The sequence below is a fragment of the Peromyscus maniculatus genome, chromosome 8, assembly GCF_049852395.1.
Source record: "Peromyscus maniculatus bairdii isolate BWxNUB_F1_BW_parent chromosome 8, HU_Pman_BW_mat_3.1, whole genome shotgun sequence".
Lineage (NCBI taxonomy): Eukaryota > Metazoa > Chordata > Mammalia > Rodentia > Cricetidae > Peromyscus > Peromyscus maniculatus.
In genome coordinates this window covers 104,900,843-104,921,809 of record NC_134859.1, presented here as the reverse complement: position 1 = coordinate 104,921,809, position 20,967 = coordinate 104,900,843, and the positions used below count along the sequence as shown (strand labels likewise).

The following is a 20,967-nucleotide window of genomic DNA, read 5'->3' as shown; positions in this document are numbered from 1 at the left end:
CTCCCAAAGGCTGGGCCGAGGTGGACACAGGAGTGAGTGTTTTGATTCTGGTTTCTGTTTATCAGACAGAGCCTTACATTGCCAGGCTGGCCTCAAACTCACTATGCAGCCAAGGCTGGCTTTGTACCCGTTGCTCCTGCCTCTACCTCCCAAGAGCTGAGATTATGAGCATGCGTCATCGCACACATCCAGAAGTGGATACATAATGGACACATAAGTGGACAGGTCCCCGGAGGAGGGTCTGGATGCTCCCTGCTTTGGAGAGAGGAGGGGATCATGTGACTTCTGAGTCCCCTCAGGTCAAAGGCTCCCAACTAAATGGCAGCTGATGAAGGCAGAAGGGAGGCCATGGGAGGCTACAGACCTAAGCGGAAGCACAGCCTGCAGCTCCTAGGGTGTAAAGGGGGGAAGCCCTAGGGGAGGCGGCAAACTCTCCTAAACTTAAATGACCCACATCCTTCATGCACTCAGACACCATGGTCCCGTCTGGGGACAGACAGCTCAGACTCCAACTCTAGGCCAGAGCACAGTGCACCCCACTCACCTCAGCTGACCTCCTTCTATCTGATCCTCATCATCTAACACCATCAGAAGGTCCCCGACTCCCCAAACACTGTTCTCCCATATTCTGAGGCTCTTCACAAGGTCCCATTTCCCATGATCCTCCAGATGGGGGCCACTCCAAGAACCTACCATGAAATAATGGCCAGCCAGCCTGCCTGATATAGGCCTGTCTGGGTCCCACCTGGGCCTTTCCCAGCATGGTAAGCCTGGGTGCTTACCTGGAGACCAGGAGGTCCCAGAGATCCTGAGGGAGACATCGGTCTGTTTCCTCTCTGCAGCATGGGAAAGAGCTGCTAGGCAGGGGTCAGTTCTCGGGGTCCAGCTTCCTGGTCCTGCTATTCCTTCTCCATCCTCCATCCTTGGACCAGTCACTAGATATATGAGTAGTGACTAGTCCTGTCTTGCCTAAATAGAGAAATACCCTCCCTCCTCACCCCATCCGCCATGGGAAAATCTTAAAAGCACTTTTAAAGTGGAAAGAAAAAGGCAGAAGCAACATTTAACACCAGGGGCCACTTGGCCCAGGTGGGATCCTCCATTAATCACACTAGCCAGCGTGGACAGAGTGCCAGATGGAGCTCTCTGTTCTGTGGCCTGAGGCCCAGGCAAATATGAGCTATGGCCTAATTACAGGGCACAGTGACCCCAGGGGGCAGAGTTCAGGCTCCGGTCAGATCAGCACCCAGGAGCCAGGGGAGGGGTCAGAGGCCAGATCTTGACAATCACACCCAATGTTCACCCAGCTGCCTGGAAGTGGGGACAGAGCCACAGGGACCACACAGTCCTGCCTGTCCCCGGTCAGCCTTGCTTGGCTGGGTTCCACTGAACCTGAGGATGAGGTAGGTTTATTCTCTATTTGGCCTCAAAGAAGGATCATGGAAAACTGGGTGAGAAAGGGTTTGCTGAGAAGATTCTAGAAGGAGCTGCCACGAAGCAGTCGGGGTGGAAACTAGGCAGCGCTGGGGTAGTTGGGGACCCTCCTTCTGAAACTCCCTGGGGTTCCCCTCTGCCAGCAAAGCACTTGAGATTCCATTTAGTCCTCTTGAACCGAAACATCCCGGAACCTTGTGAGAACTGGCCATAGTCTAGGGTCTCCATACTTAACCAGCTCTCAGGTGGGGCCGGAGCACAGAGAGGAGGAGTTGGGACCAGAGGGACACACAGAGACACAGTCCTGGGAGAGGGGACGGCGGGTCTGGGGAGGGAAAGGGCAGGTGGGTTAGTCTGGAGAACATCCTTCCACTGCCAGGTCAAGAGGCAGCCAAAGTCTGCCACAACAGTGTCCAGCTCCACCACAACTCACCCGGTCTGCCTGCGTGGGGACTTGGGCCACAGGGGAGAGCTACAGGGGACAGGGGACAGGGGACAGGGGACAGAGCCTCGGTTCCCTTTGCTTCTCCGGAGTGCGGTCCCTCGAGCAGCCCAGAGGCAGGAAGGCTGTCAGAGTCATCAGACAGACACGGAGGCCACAGTCACTCAAGGCGCACAGCGCGGGACCTCAGGCTTGGTTTCTTGATGTCTCACTGCGCAGCCTGAGCCTTGAACTCCATCCCCCTGTGATCAGCTTTGTTTCTGGCTCACTATATCTCCAAAGGAGAAATCAGAGTCCTAACACTGGGTCCCCATGAAGGCCTTTGCAAACGCCCTCAGGGAGCTCAAGGTGACGACACCCTCAGTTTAGAGCAGGAAGGCAGAAAACAAGAAGCCAGAGGCTAGTGAGATGGCTCAGGGTGTAGACATGCTTGCTGTTAAGCTCAATGACCTGAGTTTGATCCCTGGACCTCCATGGGGGAGAGACAGGGAGAAAGAGGGAGAGAGGGGGAGAGGGAGAGAGGGAAAGAGGGAGAGGGAGAGAGGGAGAGAGAGAGACAACTTCCACAGATTGTCTTCTGACCTCCATATGCATGCCATGGCACACACATTTATATGCACATAGATGTATACGCGCACACATGTGTATGCACACACATGTATATGCACACACATTTATATGCACATAGATATATACGCACACACATGTACATGCACACACATGTATATGCACAAAGGAAAAGAAGGACAGAGGGAAAATAAGTTTTAAAAAAAAATTAAAAACAAGGAATCAAAAACACAAAAAAGGATCCCATAAGGCTGAAGCAAAGGCTTCAGAGGGACATGCCTGCACACCAAGGGTGACATGGTCATCTGGGAGCCACCCTGACCTAGAGAGGGCAGGCACAGGCTACCCCTCGGAGCGGCAGAAGGACCCGGCCCACGGATCCCTAGAGCTGCACTTCTGGCCTCCAGAGCTGTTTCTGGCCCAGCAGACCCGAGCGCCGGCCTGCATTCCCAGCTGCTGAGCTTCCCCTAGGCCTCCTGGGACCGATCACGATCACGCTGTCCCCATCCTTCTGTGTCTCACACATTTGTTCCATTCATCTGTTCGCCCCCAACACCCACTCAGTCCCAGCTCCGCTCGCTCCGCGGCTCCCAACTCCACGATGGCTCCCAGCTCCACAGTGGCTCCCAGTGCTGCTGTCTCTCCTTGTTCCCTGAGCTGCTGAGTGTCCAACCACCCAACATGGAAGGTTTTGGGAAAATGTCCCTCAGTGGAGACAAGACCTCTCCCCTCTCCCTCACAGGCAGGCACTGTGCTCCTAATACCAGTGGGAGAGGGACTTTGTCTCTCTGACAGTAGGGCCCCTCTTCAGTGCCCGTCCTTTCTTCCCATCTGATCCTTTCAGGTAGACAGAACCACCTCTCCCGGGCCACATTCACAGAAGCAGATGACCCCCTGGACTCTGTTTACACCAGTAACAGAAACACTGGAAGAGCTGTTTACAGTAAATAGAAATCCAAGGTGCCAGAGAGCAATCTGGCTGATGCAGGGCCTCCAATTCACAGCCCAGAGCCCAGCAATTCAGCCTCTGACCTCTGACCTGTCTTCAGGCACCTGGCAGCTGGGGACCAGGGGACGTGAGGCAGGAAGAAGCCGCCTCCGCCTCCGCCTCCTCTTCCTCCTAAGACACTGCCTGGGAGAATCTGCCTCAGCAGGGACCAGACGCACCAGGCTGAAGGCCCACGGAGGGAGGTGTTGGGGAAGTGTCAAGGCAGGAAGGAAGAGCCTGTTGTGATCTCAGGACTGCTGGGTCATTCTTGTCTCAGCTAAAAAAGTGGAATTTTTAGCCAAGTCGTCCTTTGTCATCAAGGAGCTCTGTGGACCACCCAGAGCTCGGGGGCTATCTGTTGTGTGGAGCTGGGGGGTTATCTGTTGTGTGGAGTGGGGAGGCTGTCTGTTGTGTGGAGCTAGGGGGGGTATCTGCTGTGTGGAGCTGGGGGGCTATCTGTTGTGTGGAGTGGGGGGCTGTCGTGTGAAGTTGGGGGGCTATCTGTTTGTGGAGTTGGAGGGCTATCTGTTTTATGAGAAACAAAGAAATGGCCAATGTCATCTGCATCATGGTCCAGGTACATGGCCCCCCTAGCCTAGTTCCTGAAGAGGAAGCCCCCTTCCATCCCAGACACAACAGAACACAAAGAAGTGACTTCTCACTCCTGAACCAAGCTGGTCCAGCAACTCCAGACGATGGACACAAGCCTGGCAAGGACGGACATGGAGGGCACGCCCTCCCAGGTCAAGATGGAAGACTTTAACTCTGACCACATTCCATGTGGTCCAAACTGCCCCTGCAGAGGTGGCTCCCAGCAGCCTTCACTGCTGGGCAAAGGTGACACTCTCTACCCAACACCTAACCCTGAACAGCAAGGACCACGCTCTGGCACCCTGGCTGTCCTCCTTGAGGTTGGACTCCTTGGCCACTGCTCCCTCGCCCTTCATACGGAACGAGAGGTTTGTTTGAATAAAGTTATTTTTCTTTTTGGAAATTAACTTTAAAAAAATAATAACAGCTACAGCTTCTTCTCCTGACTATAACACAACCTAAGCATGAGGCAGAAAATGTGCAAAAAAAGAAAGAAGTTTATAACTCTGCAATACAGATAGCCTCTCAGTATCTTGACAAACGTCCTTCACGCTGCTGTGATGGCATGCATATCCAAAGTTCGATCACACAGTGACAGTGCCTTGTGCTTCTCCAGGAAGCAGGGTGGTCAAGGTCGCCCGCTTTCCTGGGTCCTGTTTCCTGAATTCTCTACAGTTCTCATCTTCTGATTCCAGATGAGTCACTCAGCAGCCCCAGTTGTACATCAGAATGATCTCCAGAACGTAAAACATAGCCCATCAGTCTCCAGTCAGAGGACAGAGGGCCTGGACACCCCACGGGGCTTCTGAGGGGCAGCGACTGGGGACCCCTGCCTTCTGTGGGCTCACAAGCCTCATCCACTTCCCAGAATCCTACAAAATAAAAGCCCAGTGGACACCACCATCCTGGAAATGGCCCTGCCTGTGGGCACCCAGAGCGGCCAGTCAGCAGCATGCCCTACCCCCTGCTTCCGGGCAGTCACTCGAGGACAATGTCCAGCTTCAGCCGCCACTGCTCCCAACAACTCCCCAGGCAGTCACAAACTGAAGGACACTCAGAACTAAGCCACCTATGGGGCACTGCCGGGACAAAGGGAGCATGTGAGTCACAAGGTCTGCAAAACTGCCCAAGGCCCACACTGTGGCTCACAGCCAGGGCCTGAACGGGGAACTGGTTTCATGTCCCTGCTGCAGGAAACACATCACACACAACACAGCATGCACACACACACACACCCATCCTCCAAGCCACTGTCTCATTCCCAGCTGAGGAAGGAGCCTGGCTTACTCATCACTGTCCTCCTACACCCTGGCCTGGCAAGGAGAAGCCTAGTGGCCTGGAATCTCTCAAGTCAGGGGTGATTGATTACTTCGCACACTCTCTCAATCCTCAGACATACATGCGCACATGCTCACACATATGTACAGTCTTGTGTACACGCACACGCACACACACATGCACACACTCGACACCCAGGGCAGTAAGTTACTCTTGTCCCCACATGACTCCAGCACAGAGGATGAGAGAGGCCTGCAAGTCTTTTTATACTAAAGGGGGCGGGGAATCACGGCCCCGGTTCATCTCCACCCTCAGTTTTCCGTCCTGTAGTAAGGAACATCAGGAAGGGATTGTAGAGATGTGGTCTCTCTGGACCTAATGTAGAGCCAGGAAAACATGTCCACTTTCCTGGTACAGAGAGGTGGGAGCCTTGTGCAGCCCTGTGAGCTCAGAGCCAAGTCACACACTCTGTCCTCATATCCACTGAGACCTCTGGAAAAAAGCTCCATCTGCCCCCCTCCCCCTGACACACACACACACACACACACACACACACACACACACACACACACACACACACTGACAGGTGAGACCAAGCTCCTAGTCCACAGGCGCAAGACTGAACTGAAGCAGAGGCTGCCCCATCGGGCAGAGCCTAGGCTCAGGCCCCAGCTACCCCTCCAGCTTACTCCTGCCAAATGGACTGAGATTTCCATCATACCCAAGAACCAGGTAGATGAGAAAGGCAAAGGTTCACACGTGACAGTGGTGCCTGGCAGGGAGTGACAGCCAGAGGTGACAGCTAGGACAACCTGGGTCTGCCTGGCAGTGCCTGCCTGCACCACAGCAGCGGGGTTCACCTCGCTACGTCAGAGAGAAACAGGGATCCGGTAAAGGAAACGGGCCTGCGAATGAGGATACGCTGGATGGGAGGACATGTGAGCCACCGGGAAACAGCTGGGGGGGCCGGGACTTGGGTCAGGGACAAAGAACGCACAAGCAGGGGAAGAGAGACAGTCCCCTCCCCCTCCCCCCAACCAGCCCCTAACAGCTGGCTCCAGCGCAGCTGTTTGCAGCAGCCTGGCTTCCTCATTTAAATGTCAGCCTAGCCTGATGTTCAAGACTGTCCCTCAGGTCAGAGAAGTGTTCCTACCCTGTCCCTCCACCCCAGCTGTCTCACAGCCCAGTTTCTCTGAGCTGGGACATGGCCTCCACCCTCCACCCTCCACCGTACCTGGGCAGGCCTGCCTGTGGTGTGAGAATGGGCGATAACCTGCCTACTTCACCCCCAGGGCCCCTGGGGTTTCCGGAGGGAGGGCAGGGCTTGAAACTCACCGCTGCACACCTTCGGCTGCATGCACACCTTCGGCTGCTTGCACACCTTCGGCTGTTTGCACCTTGGCTGGGGTTCCACACTTAGGGCCTCTCCCCCACCCACCTTCCCCTTCAGCTCTGCGTGCCTCCCGTCCGTCTGGGAACAAAGGCACAGAGCCTGAATCTCACAGGCACGTAGTGGGGGTCCCACCCACCGTGAGAGACCTTCATACTGCCAGGTTGGCCTGCACAAGAGGCCACCCCTCTCCTGCCAAGCATGCCAGGTGCGGGCACCCGGGTGCTTCTGCAGAAATAGCAGAGAACTTGGGAGTTTCATTCCACACTAAAGGAAAAATCAGAGCAGTCCAGTGCCTGACCCATGATTGGGGACAGCAAGCAAGGGACACTGGAACCGGGAAAATGTGTCCATTTATACCACAGATACTATCTGTCCCTAGGGGACACAGGGCAGGGGCCTGGCCTTCCCTTCTCAGCCGCCCACCCACGTGGAAAGCAGGGCAGAGTCCTCCTACATCACAGCCTGCTTCCTGAATCCAGGGAGGGTGAGACCTTGCCCAGAGTGTGGGATCCACCAGAATGCTGACTGCTGTAGTCTCGGGCCACATTCTCTACGCCTGGGACTGACCACTCTCTCCACCAAAAGAAGATGAGACAGGACCCCCAACGACCACTGTCGATAGCCTAGAGGTAATAGAGAAGGGGTCCACCTGGGGCCCAAAGTAACTACTTCCCTCATTCCCAGGGTTCCCTCAGCTGCAGTCTCCCATAAGGAGATGCCCAGGCCCTGTCTGTAAGGACCTGTGAGCTCTTCCTGCCTACACTGTGGGTTGGGAGTGGGAAGCCAGGAACCTGTTTAAAGGTCTGACGTTGGTTGTGCAGGGCTCTGGAGTCCCAGCTTCTCAAAGGCGAGACAATGTAAAAGGGGACAGGGAAAAAGCCAGGTCCCACGTAGGCAGCAAAGGACAGCTGTCCTCAATCCTCCCCCGTAAGCAAGTTCAGCCCGAGTCCCCAGAGACCCCCCATGGCTAATGTTCAAGTGTCTTCACTGTCTCCCTGTAACCCCAAGACTTAGCCTTGGAGACACAAGAAGCTGTAAGCTGTATGGGGACATGGACAAGGCTGTGCACTCAGGACCACGGCCCCGTTCCTGGATTGTAGGCCAGAGTTGCCAGGGAGGACGGCAGTAAGGGACAGAGTTATTTCTGGGAACAGCGACAGAGCAAAGCACAAGTGTGGCTGGAGAGGTGGCTCAGTGGTAACAGCTCTGACTGCTCCTGCAGAGGACCCAGGTTCGGTTCCCAGCACCCGCATGGCGGCTCACAGCTGTCTGTAACTCCAGTTCCGGGCGATCTGACACCCTCTTCTGGCCTCCTCAGGCACCAGGCATGCACATGGCGCACAGACATCCATGCAGGCAAACACCCAAGCACATAAAATAAAAATAAATCTATAACAAAGTTTCTCCTTTTGTGGAGAGGAGGAGGAGGAAGTGGAGGAAAAAAGGAGGAGGGAGGGCAGGGGGGAAAAACACAAAGAAAAAGGTAGATTAAAAACCCCCACCAACTTTTGTCCCCCCAAGGTGTTCCTCAGAGAGCCACAGGGGCAGGCATGGTGGGGCGCTAAATGTTTGTGTTTCCCACAGAAAGCAAGGTCATTCTGTCTCCTTCTAAGTTTTTGGGACTTAGGGCACTTAAAAAAAAAAAAAAAAAGGACAACAAACTGGAAATTTGTAGAATATCTGTTGGTTCCCGACTGCATGGAGCCTCGGAGTTCTGTCCAGACCAAATTAAACAACCAGAGCCCATGATGCCCTCTGGGTGCCTGGGGGTGTCCGGAGGCATCTGGTGAGGCTGTCTAGCCAGAGAGATGACAGATCCTTGGGCTCCTGAGGCTGTTTGCAGAGAACCCCATGAGCCTCCAAATTTGGGAAAAAACAAGAGTGCTTTAGAAAAAGAGCCAGTGTTCAGCCAATCTTCCTACCACAGCTTAGCTTGGCCAAAGGAAACTACACAAATTCCTCTCCCAACTGCATTTTGGGGGATGTATTTCATGTCTGTGACCCCAGCACTCAAGAGGCTGAGGCATGAGGACTTCTGTGAGTTTGAGACCAGTCTGGGCCACGTAGAGAGACCTTGTCTCAACTATCCTACACCCCCTTAAAAAAGATGAAACTATGCTTAGGGCCTCAAGGTGGACCAGGCTCCCACCAGCGCCCTGAGGCTGCCCAGACCCTTACCCTAGACGCTGTTCACAGCGCACTGAGCAGACCACACAGCACTGCCATAGGGACCCTGACCTGACCCCAGAGGAGAGTGCCTGGGCCAATCTGGCAGAGAAGTGGAACTCTGCCCTGGGTTTAAGGGTCAACACAGATCCTCTCCACAGGAGACTACCCCCCGTCACCGCCCACAGACAAAAGTGGGGGTTCACAGCAAGCAACTGCAATCAGAACCCTACTGTGACCTCTTCTGAAATGGGAGGTGGAGAAAGGAAAGGAGACCCCAGCACTGTCCTCCTGGTACCAGGATGTCAGGCCCAGCCCCCCAAGAGGGGCAGGCAGAGACCACAAGTCACCAGATGGGAAACTCCCTGGCTCCTAGACCAAGCACTCAATTGTAGACTTCTGTATTCCCTTTGGGAATACCGGTCCTGGGTGGTGGTCAGTGCTTTTGGTCCACAAGCAAGTCAACCTGGCTCTAACGTACAGCCAGAACAAGACAGAGGCCTCCAGCCTGGGAGATCCCCTTTTCCAGGTACCAACTACCCCCACAACCCTCAACTCCAGGCTCAGGGTCCCCAGACCTTAGGAATATGGGGGAGGGGTACACAGCTGATGGGTACCCAGGCCAAGTTAGCTGAAGATATGTAGCTTTGGTTTCTCAGCCCTTCTGGTCCCTGCTGGACGGGACAGTCATAGCTTAGAGCTGCGTCTGCACCACACACAATGAGACAGAGGCCTGAGGTCACTCTGCACCTCTACTAACATGGTCCCCACTTTTCAGGCCGAGGCCCACTTCACGTTCCGGTCACCAGGTACACGCCCCGCTGTTGTCAGCCTGTGGCCTTGCAGATGGGACATACAGTATCCCTCACCTGTGATGTTCTGGTGTTGAGATACTCTAGGACAACCCCCCAGGAAGAAGGACCCTGCACCCCATGTGACCCTGACCTCCAGGGAAAATGGGACACCTCCATGGAGAACACCAGCCAGGGAGGAGGCAGGCCCCCAACCCCACTGTGCTTCAAGGTCAGAGATTCCTAGGAGGATTCTGTGGGTACCAAGTCCCTGGGACTTGTCACCACCACCAGTGGTGACCACGTCATCCAATCTTGTCCCACAGTGGGCTCAGTTTCTTGTAAGACCTTCTAGCACTTAGGATCTATATGTCTTGTCAAATGTCTCTCGGTTCCAACAGCACTAGCTTCTGTCTATATCTCAGACTGTCCCCCAAAACCTAGCAGAGCATCACTCACAACTCCACTGAACCCAGAAGCAGATAGAGGCTCAGAGTGAGCTGAGAGACTCACCCTGAGCCACACAGCTTCCCAACAATAGAGTGAGGTCAGCCACCAGGTGCCCAGGCTGCCACCCATCACTCCTCATAAGACCTCTCTCTCGGTGGAAACTCCTGCCTCTTCCAGACCCACTCCCTGTCACAGTGCTTCCTTCAAACCCTTCCTGAAATGTCCCATGCCCCAGAAAGGACTCACTAGGTGTCCGGCTCAGGGAACCCTTTGTGGGGTGCTTACACACCTACCCTCCCTGTCTAGTGTCTAATGAACCTGCTCACATGGGAGGGTTGATGGGCTCACCTAGGACACCAAGTTGAGGATGTCAAAAGCTTTGACATAAAAGAGGCCAGCCCCCTGCGTTGCAGGAAGCCCTGGTGCCCTGGAATCCCGCTCAGCAGCCCCCTCAGCCCCTTCAGGGGCTGCAGAAGCACTGATGACAGGAAGGCAGCAATTCCCAGGGGCCTGGAAACCTTAGGATTCACCACACAGAAGCCCACGGGCATTAATTAAAAGAACAAATCTGCAGCTACCTGTAAGCAACAGGCCTTTCCTCCAGGGAACAAAGTGGCATCTGGGTCCAGCCATCACCACCACCTTGTCCCAGAGGTGTCTGCACGGTCCCTGCTTTCTTGGCCACCTCTCTACTGAGGGAGAGAAGAACCAGGCTCTCCAGGACCCAGTGCATAAGAGCCTCCTCCGAGACATCAGAATTGCCACTCGAATTGGAGGTCCGGGCTTCTGGGCCAGATCTGTTTCAACAGACATCAAGGACTGACTCTCAGGATTGTTCTGGGCGTGCAAAACTGGTTACAGCCAACACTGGTGAGAAGAGCAGGCCAGCAGCTGGCACTCAAAGTGGCTTTTGTCACACAAGGACTCAGCTTGTAACTGTGTTTGCGATAACAGATCTGGCCTTCATTCAGGAACACACCATCCAGCTGCCCCGGGCTTCTGCCGACCAGGAAAGCAGAGAGGAAGGGGTGACCGCTCTTGCCACCCAGTCACAGAGAGTGGCGGGTGTCATCCCATGGGGGAGAGGGGACTCCACTGTCAACTAAAAACCCTTTATGTTGAAAAGTACGAGAGTAGGAAACCACAGACAGATGAGAAATTAGCAAGACTAAAACCTGAGAGATCAGCAAAATAAGAAATACTTTTTTCACCCCGGGGAATGGGACAGAGGAGGCAGGGAGCACCTTCCTTGAAGGGACACAAAGGCCAGATACCCAGACACAGGAAGTTCATGTCCTTGGAGGGTCCTGCTACCCTCTCAGTTCCAAGGGACAGAAAACCAAAAGTCTGAATCCCCACAAAACCTCCAATGATGATCACAAGTGTGGCCCCTGGTTCCTGGGGGGACATGTGGGGACAGATGGAATGAAATAGATAAAAAAAATGGAAGGAGAAGTGAGTGCCCAACAAGAAGACAGTGTGACTGGGATGAAGACACAAGCCCCACGTGCGCGCCTCCTCCAGCACAGCCACACACTGTGCCCGCCAGCCCCTCGGAGGCACGCGGCTCTGACCTAGGCCACCTCCCTTCTGTTCTGTCCCACAGGTGGCTCCTGCCTGGTACAGCTGCCAGCCGCAGACTGCCACCCCCAGAGATACACAAAGCTCAGAGCGAGCCCTGCCCTGGGGGGTGCACCTGGGTCCCACCCTCTCAGCAGACCACAGCGCCCCATGTCATGAGCCGGTCTGTCCAGCTTCACAAAGGGACCATGGGCCCCAGCAGCTGCAGCCAGCCTGGCCCTTCCCCCCTCCCTTCTCCAGCTACCTGGCAGAGCCCCACACACCTGGCTGGCGGAGGCCTGAGCAAAGAATGGACGCTTCTCCAGCTGATGCTAGCCACGCTAACATCAGGGAACACCTGACCTTCTGTGCCTGGGCCCCTCCTCACACGAGGTCTCCGATGCTCACTGCCTGTGGGGCAGGCTGGCCAGAGAGTTCTTCCCTCCCTTCACAGATTCCCACTTTCACTCAAGGTCTTATCTCTCCATCTTCCAACCTCTCCCTGCCTGGATTCAGACTGCCAGCTTCTATCACCCATGCCGGGCTGGGTCACATGTTCCCCATGTCCCTCCATCCGTCCAGCTGTCCCGGGCTCTCCAACCCCCACATGCACACCCTCTCCACATACCAACTCAACTCTATATTCCTAGGACACTTAGGAGGCCACTTTCTGGGTCCTTCATTCAGTGTACAAGGCCTCTCCTGCGCAAGTGCCATGCACATTCACACACACACACACACACACACACACACACACACACACACACCTAACAACAGCTTTCACTATTGGGCTAGGAATTGCTAGGCACTCAAAGCCCTGACCCCATTCCCCAGTTGAGCTTTTCAGGGTCCACAGTAGGAAGGACTGGCACACAGGGAAGCAGAGACGGGAGGCCCCACTCCCGTAAGACTGCCAACCTCCACACCAGGGTGCCCTCAATGAGGCCATTGTCTTGGATTAAATTTGAGGGTCAAGAAACTGGCTTGGGAGGCAGCCCAGTCGGGGCATGACATAGTGAGGAAGGAGTTACACAGAGGACCAAAGAGGCAGGGGACAGGCAGCCTCCACAGTGCCAGGGTACCAGCTGCAAATCCCCAAACTTCTCCCTCCCCAACAAGACCTTCTGCAGAAACCCCATCTCCAGCTCCTCAGAAAATCAAAGCAGAGACCTGAATGCCTCCAGGTCTGGAGCAGATGGCAAACACACACAGAGACCAGGACCTGAAAAAGGTGGTGACCCCCCTCAGATTACCGCCCCCCCCCCCCCCGACTTTTCAGAGAAGGGAACTAATTGGCTGACTTTCAGATTACACTCCCAAGAGAATCAAAGGCCCTAGGGCAAAGGAGGGATGCATACACAGAGGAGCCTGGACAGTCAGTCACTAGGGCCGCAGAAGACAACAGAACAAAACCAGCCCGGGAGACCCCAGAACAGACACGGACTCCAGGAGGTCCAGGACACAAGTTCTGCCTAGAAGCAGCTCTGCCCTGTATTGGCACAGATGGCAAGTGCTAGAATCTAAAAACTGCCCCCAACACTGAGGCGACCAAGTGGGTGTGATATTCCAGGCTCCTCACAGCGCGGGCCTGCCAACAGACCAGCAGCCAGCTTCCCAGACTCTTGGCACACACACCCCATTACACAGCTAAGGCTCTGGTCCCCGAAGAAGTCACCCAACTCAGAGATAAGGCTGACCTCGGGTGGGCTCAGGACAAACCCCCTGGTTCCAGCCATGGGACCTGGAGCACCCCCCACTGGTCACTTGTAGGGCTGGGGCTGCTGGCCTGGAACCTGGCTGTCTGTAACTCGGTGGGGCCCTTCCTCCCTCGCTCACAGCCCACCAGAGGGCTCTGCCCAAGGCTGCCTGAGAGCCCCTCAGAGGGGCGGGGGCTCCAGGCCCGGCAGAGTCAGGCCCGCCCCTCGGAAACCCAGCCCCAGACGCGCGCGGGACACCATTGTGTAAGTCTCCCCTTCCACTGGCTTTATTTACTCCGGCAGAGGACGCAGGACTCGGGGGCCACGGCACCGGCAGTGGCAATCACGAGGCCTCGGGGGAAAGCGCGCGCATGCAACCCCAGGGCGGGGGTGGCAGGCCCACCCTTGGAGGAAACGGCCCCCAAGTATCTCTGCACTTTGTAAACTCAGGACAAGAGACGAAAGTGCTGTTCTAGCACTCGCACAGGCCCCCTCTGTCCCAGAAGGCTCTTCCCTCGCAGACGGATCAAGATGTCCCAGGCTTGGATCTGGGCTATGGGATATCCCACCCTGGACCCTGAGACTCGCCAGGCTGGGATCCCCTTGGATGCATGGGGCCCGCCGGCTGATCAACTTGGGCAGCCCTTGCCAGCCCCGGGAATGGGCTCAGCCCCAAGCCCGGGGCTGGCGTGGGGGAGGGGAGGACGGTCCACCCTGAGGATTCAGCCGCCCACTGGATCCGAGGAGGGGCTCTAACTCCCACGCTGGTGAGAGCTGAGGGCGAGCACCCAAAGAAGAGAGCCCACTGGTTTCCAGGGTGGAATTGCACTCCCCGGTGTAGTTCCGAAGTAGTCAAGCCAGCCCTTGAGGAGGCGACAGTCGCTGGGCAAACACAAACAACAATAAAAGGAAGAACACCCCAGAGGCAATGTGAACCTCGGGTCCCCAGGGGGTGCGTGGTTCCCAACTACAGGGTCTATTAGCTACCGGGTCCCTTAACGGGGCTCTCCATGTAGGCAACACAGCGTCTGAGACGCAGAGCCCCAGGGTGAACGAACAATCCCGGGTCTTGCCTCTCCTGTGCTCACCCCTGTCCCGTCCCAGGCCCGCCTGGGGGCTTCTGCCCCGCTCGCCAAGCGGGGTCGGGCACCCACCTTCAAAGTCTGAAATGATCCCGTCCAGCTGTGCGTTGACCGCGGGGTCGGACATGGTGGCTGGTGCGCAGGGAGTCCCGCGGAGCCCCGGCCCTGCGCGCTCCCGCTCCCAATGCCGAGCTGGCCGCCCGAGCCCCTCGGCCCCCACGGTCGGCTGAATGAATGGGGGAGGAAGGCGGGCGCCGGCCCCTCCCCAAGCACCCGGGCCCCCGCCCCGCCCCCGCCTCCCGGCTGGATCAGGTTCCCGCACCCCGCCGGCCTTGGCGACTCCGCACTGGCTGTTGCGCACGCCTGTCAAAACGGGGCCTGGGGGGGTTGGAACCAGAGCAGCTTCTACAGGGGACTGCGGAGTACCAGGCACACGACCTGAGCTGGCCCCCCTTCTCCCTTCCTGGCGAGTGCCCAGGGGACCGCGACAGACACGGCCTCGGCCCCTCCCCCTCACGCCCCTCCGCGGCCAGATGTGGGCGGATGTGGAGGATGTGGAGGCCGGGCCACAGCAGCGGGCGGGCGCCGAGGGGGACGAGATTCCTCCCCTTCCCTGGGCGCAGTGTTCTTGCTGCCGGAGGTTTTATTTATGCAGCCAAAGTTCGTGAGCGCCTCCTTCATGTAAGAGCAGCGGTCCTGCAAGGGTTAAGCGGCAGCGCTGGGCCAGTGCGTGTCCACAGGACCCTACGCTATTGACTACTGAGCTGAGGGTCCCGGGAGTCCCCCAGCGTCCAATACATCGAGGACTGCTACCCCCTTGCACTCCCGGGGGTCGCGGCTGCACCCTCTGGGTGCGGTGCTGGAGAAGGCAGAGGGCAGGGAGAGGCGGCCCTTCAGAAGAATCGTTCCAGCACCCCTCCCCCTCCCGCTGTACGGGCTTCCTGAGTACAGAGTGGACCGCGACCTTCCCTCCAGAAGAGAGAAACCATAGTTCCTAACATCAGAAGAAAGGAAGAGAGCTGCTCCTGGGCCCCTTCCTCGTCAGTGGGCACCCACAGATTGGCCTTTCTCTGTCCAAGTAGTGTTCACACTTCAGACATCGCTGGGCAGTCAGATAAAACCAGTTACCAGGAAGGGTCCCCAGGGAGGTCGGGGTGTTTCTCCACTTCCTGACTGAGCCAACAAGTTTCCCGTCCACTGTCCAGAGAGCTACCTTAGACCCAGGACCTCTGTGCAGCCGGAGCTGGAAGGAAGGATGCATAGTCGTGGCTAAGTCCCTGCCAAGTGGGTGGGTAGCCCATCCCCTAGCCCTCAGTGGTGACACGTGAGTCCCTGAGCTGTCCTGGGTCTGGGTCTGCTCTCCCCCTACTCCAGCGTTCTAAAAGTGTGGTAATGGGGGTGGGCTGGGTCCTGCAGAGGCACGTGAGGCTTCGGAGGGCTCTGCATGAGTAGCGAAGCCTGAGCTAGGTCTGGTGAGATTTTTTTGTTTTGTTTTTAAGCTGCTGGAATACAGTCCTTCCTTCTTCAGAAAATCCACCCCTCCCTCCCTCATGCCTCAGATGGTTTAAACTATTTTCAACCAAGTAAGCCTTGCGGACATGGGAACTGCAAACCCATGGCCATTTAAGACAGAGAGAGAAAGAGAGAGAGAGAGAGAGAGAGAGAGAGAGAGAGAGGAATCCTTCTGAAGCCTGACTTCCAGGAGCAGTGGGTACCCCGATGGCTGTTTTGTCTGGACCTGACCCTGCCTGGCTGTCCCACCATCAGCAGGGCTACCTGTCTGTCCTGAGTTTGGGGATGTCGGGGTCCAATCTAAGAAGTTAAGGCCCATATCACAGAGCCCTGGGAAGATGCCGGGTCCCTGGGACAGCATCCAACCTGGTGGGTGTTGTTCACTGGTGTTTTTTATAAAAATCACCTGGTAAGTGGAGACACGCCCGTGCGATTGTTCTCCCCAGGGCAAGTGCAGATTAGCAGGGACCAAGCCATTGTTGCTCAGGCGGTATCCATGCAGGGGAGCCAAGCACACCACAGTGTTCCAACAGGGAGCCCAGCCAGGGTGCAGGCTTCATGGAGTGTTCCCCTCAGGGACTCCAGAGGACAATGGGAGAGGGAGCTGACTTCCACAGCCAGAACACCCCCTGCCAGAGTGACTGCGGCACTCAAGGAGCCCAGCCCTCGGCTTCCTATCCCTTCCTTCACTGTGACCATCAGCCCATAGACCAGACCTGGGAGCCACTAGATGTCTAAGCTCCTCATCAGGAAAGCCAAGGCAGGTTTGGCCACCCTCCCAATAGGAAGTCCACCCTGTGTCTCTTTTCTTTCTGTCCCTAGAGGACATGGGAAAGAGCAGGGCACCTCCCTTCTCACCATAATTACCTTCCCCAAACTGCAGGACAATCCAGTTGCCACTTGGCTTTGCTCAGCTTGAGCCAGTCCCCCACCCCCAATCCCTTTCATCGCCCCCAGCTGTCCCCTAGATAGCACGCTTGGCTGTGGCATTCTGGGGTTTTTATAAGGCTGGTTGGCCACCCAGTCCCCCTCTCTAGGGTCTTGGGCTGCATAAAGGGGCTCTGGCCTTGAGTGTAGCTGAAGCAAGAAGTGTAGAGCTCAGAGTTCTGTAATCCAGGCTCCAAGAGGAGGCAGGAAACCTAACCAAAGGGATGCTGGGCTCCAAAGGAAATGAACCAGAAGACTCGCCTGCTCACGGGCGTGTCCCAGCGCCTGTCCACCCCCGAAGACAACATATGATTGCTGGATGCTCAGAATGTGACCAGACACAGCCGAAGGGTCTGTGCAGATGTGCTACAGCTGAGGCACATCCCAGAGGTTACCTGGGATCAACATGTGTCCTGGATTCAAAGACCAGATCAAAGATAGAAAAGAACAGAGACAAAACCCTCTCAAGTCAGAGCAGAGAGGGGCAGCCGCAGCCACAGGCCAAGATTCACCTGGAGCCATATGGCACACAGCCCTGCAGACACCATGAGTATGTGGCATGCTAGCCTTGGAGGGAACCACTTTATTGTGTGGTGTGAAGCCAGCCAGTGTACAGCAGTTAGTACAGCCAGATCTAAGCTAACACCTGACCCATCAGGTCAGAGAGTCCTGTGACAAAGACGCCTAGGAAGTCACCTGGTGCAGGTGGTGGGCTGGACTGGTCAGGCAGCTCACCGTCCTGGAGGAGGGACTAGGAACGTGACTAGATGACTCGCAGAGGTGGAGTACCGTCAGACCCTTTTTTCTTTTCTCCTTTTGGGGGTGGGGGCGGCATGGGAAGAAGCCTACAGGTTCAGTCCTGGGAAGCATGAAAAGCCTGGGAAAAAGGGTGCAGGAAAGGCTTGCGGAAACAGCCGCTTGGCATGCACTTCAGGATCCCTGACCCCTGAGTCCAGGTACAGCCTCGGCCGGAAGCGACTCAGCAGTGGGGGTGGCCTCCTCAGGGAGGTCGTGGCTCCCTGCCCAGCACTATTGCGCCTTTGGACAGGATGCTCCGGTGAGTGACAGGACTGGCCTTCTCATAGTCCCACTGCTCAAGGGTAGAAGCCGTACAGCTCATCTCCATGTGGGCCTGTCACACTGCAGGTACAGGACAAGCGGACTTTGGAGCCCTCCACGGCCCCTAAGCTGTGGAAGTCACCATCTTGGCAAATAGACCCACTGTGGTCTACCTGATGCTCAAGCCAAGGATCTACAAATGCTCTTCCATCATCCTCAACATCAAACGGCTGGCCAGGATACCACGAGAATGTCTGGGGACCAGGATAACCACCCTCCTCTAGTGTCTAGCTAGATGCTATTTAACAATAGCAACCTAAGGGTTGAAAAAAATAACAGTACTTGCAGGACCTGAAGCATTTGCCTACGAGACAAGAGCTCCCATCCTGGCCAGCTCCAAGCTGTCAGTGACATCTTAGCCAAAGTCAGGAACACGGCACTTCTCCCACACAGACGTAAACAACCGACTGGGATGTGGCTCAGGAGTCTTCCTTGAATTACTTCAAGTAATTTATTTATTTTAAATTATGTTTATTAATTTTGTGTGGGTGTGCATACACATGCACCGCATCATGTATGGAGGGCCAGGGGGAGTCAGTTCTCTCCTTCTGCCATGCAGGTTTTGGGGATTGAATCCAGATCATCAGGCCCAGCAGCAAGTCCTTTACTGGCTGAACCATCTCACTGGCCTACATAATTCGCTTTACTAATCAAGGAATGCATTTTTCTTTATTTACTCTGGTTTGTTTGTTTTTTAGACAGGGTCTCATTGTGCAGCATAGGTTGGCTTGGAACTCACTCTGTAGCCCAAACTGTGGCAATCATCTCAGTGTATGGACATACCACAGTTGACACGCTTGCGAAGCTTCTGCCTTTGGGCTGCCGTAACCATCATCGATGCTTCAGTGCACATGGAGGTGCATGTGTGCTTGCACCCCTGCCTTTGGCTCTTTGGGGGTAGACTCTGAAGTAGAGCGGCAAGATCGTGTGATAATTCTATATAATTTAATTTTAAACAATAACTCATATGCTTTGCTCTTCTTTAAACTTATTTCATGTGTAAGAGTGTTTGCCTGCATGTATGTGTGTGAACCCTGTGCACTCAGGAGCCCACGGAGGTCAGAAAGGGCCATCAGATCCCCCAGGACTGGAGTTATCGATGGTTGTGAGCTGCTACTGTGTGGGTCCTGGGAACCAAACCCAGGTCTTCTGAAGAACATCACTGAGCCATCTCTCTAGCTCCTGTAATTTATTCCTAATTTGGCAAATCCCTCTAGTTACATCTATAACTATGTATCTAATTTTACATTATGTCACACAGAATTGAAGAGGAGCCAAGTAGCCGAGTAATGGCTCCCGATTCCCCTCTGACTGCCTTGGCCCTCCCCTCCCCCACGGTGCCCCACGGTGCCCCACGGTGCCCCACGCTCCCCCACGCTGCCCCACACTGCCCCACACTCCCCCACGCTGCCCCACACTGCCCCACGCTCCCCCACGCTGCCCCACACTGCCCCACACTGCCCCACGCTCCCCCCAGCTCCTGACCGACCACTAACTTTCACTCTCCCTTCCGTCCTCCAGGCACCCACTGCCAGGCTCCCAAGCTTAGCTTGGATGCCCCGTGGGCCTCACCCACACGGTACAAAGCCCACCACCTGTGCCAGCTTCTCTGGCCTCATCCACTCCCTAAGTCCACTGACCACCTCCCCTCTGTTCCTCACGCTGCCTCCGATCCCAGGACACTCGTAACAGTCATCTCCTCCACGTGGTCATCTCCCCCAACTCTTCCCCACAGCATCTGTCACTTCAGTCTCTGACAACAGAATGGCCATCCACAGTCCCCACCTGCCACCAAGACCTCAGACAAGCTACTGGGACTCCCCAGCTCGGGTTCAGTCCCACTGAACGGCAATGCACAGTTTTCTTTGCCAGATGACGGAATCGTGTGGGCTCCTGAAGGAGGGACTGGTCCAAACAGGCATGAAGGATGAGGAACACTCAGGCAGACTCTGCACACTACACTGAGCCTCCCCAGCGCAGAAGAAGCAGGATCACAGGCAGAGCGCTGCTTGCACCTGGGCCACTCCAGGCCCCTTCTGTCAGGGCAGTCTCCAAGCCTGGACCACCGAGTCTCCTGCGGGCTGCAACTCCGAATCTTCCCGCGAGGCAGCCCCATGGTAGGCACAGCTGACAAGTGTGTGCAGGCCACAAAGCCCGCGTCCCACCATCTGCCCAAGACATAAGGCTTCCCTTCACAGATACACATGACTAATCTTCCTTAATTTCCCAGTCCCCAGCTGGGCCGGCCTCACGCTAAACGTTTACAAAAAAGCCTGACCACAGCGCCTGGGCGCTTATCTCCCAGCCAGGGGCTTTTTAAACAAAATACTCATTCCTCTTGTAGGCCTTCTAAATGCAGGCTCTTGAGTCATCCCAGAGGCTCCTGGCCTCAGTGCCCAGCAAATGCTCTGCTCTGGGCTCCAAAGGCACCCCCACCCCATGTCCCCAAGGGCAGCCCCACCATCTATCTCCACTCCAGCTCATGGCTTACAGAAAGAACCCCACATTCCTGACTCCAACGGGACCAAAAACTTCACCACTGCCTGGCCTGCTTACTTCCAGTTTTTCTTGCAAATCTGAGGGAGTTTTGGATTTTTTAGAAGGAGTAGCCCAGGCTAGCCTTGAAATCTTGATCTTCTTGCTAATCCTCCCTTGTGCTGGGATTACAGATGTGTGCTACCATGCCTGGCTTACCGGAAATGTCAAGTTAAAAAGACATGAGACCCATAGAACCCGGGAGCGAGAATGGAAGGGCCTCCCAAGAAGGCCCCTCACCAGCGGGGCCCTGGCCCCTGAGTTCTGAGTGTGGGCTTGCCTGACAGCTTGTCCAGTGAGGACTGATGGTGAATTCAGCCATCCAGGATGCCAGAGCCAGCTCAGTGAGTTACAACCCACATGTCAGGGGGACACGATGCCCTTCTTTCCACGCCTCAGGCATCCTCTATGACCACCTCTGTTCAGCCCCCACAA

At 55.8% G+C, this 20,967-nt stretch overlaps 1 protein-coding gene across 4 annotated transcripts in view; it reads right to left on the bottom strand.

Moving 5' to 3' along the window:
- Septin9 (septin 9) overlaps window positions 1-20,967 on the bottom strand; it is a 166,867-nt gene that overhangs the window by 82,353 nt on the left and 63,547 nt on the right. Inside the window, exon 1 of one of the 4 annotated variants that reach the window (XM_006990253.4) lies at window positions 14,512-15,082. The exons of the other annotated variants lie outside the window; for them this stretch is intronic. Coding sequence (XP_006990315.1) covers window positions 14,512-14,566 — 55 coding nt within the window. The 5' untranslated portion in view covers window positions 14,567-15,082. Of the gene's footprint in view, window positions 1-14,511; window positions 15,083-20,967 lie in introns of those variants that run through there. 4 annotated transcript variants of the gene reach the window in all.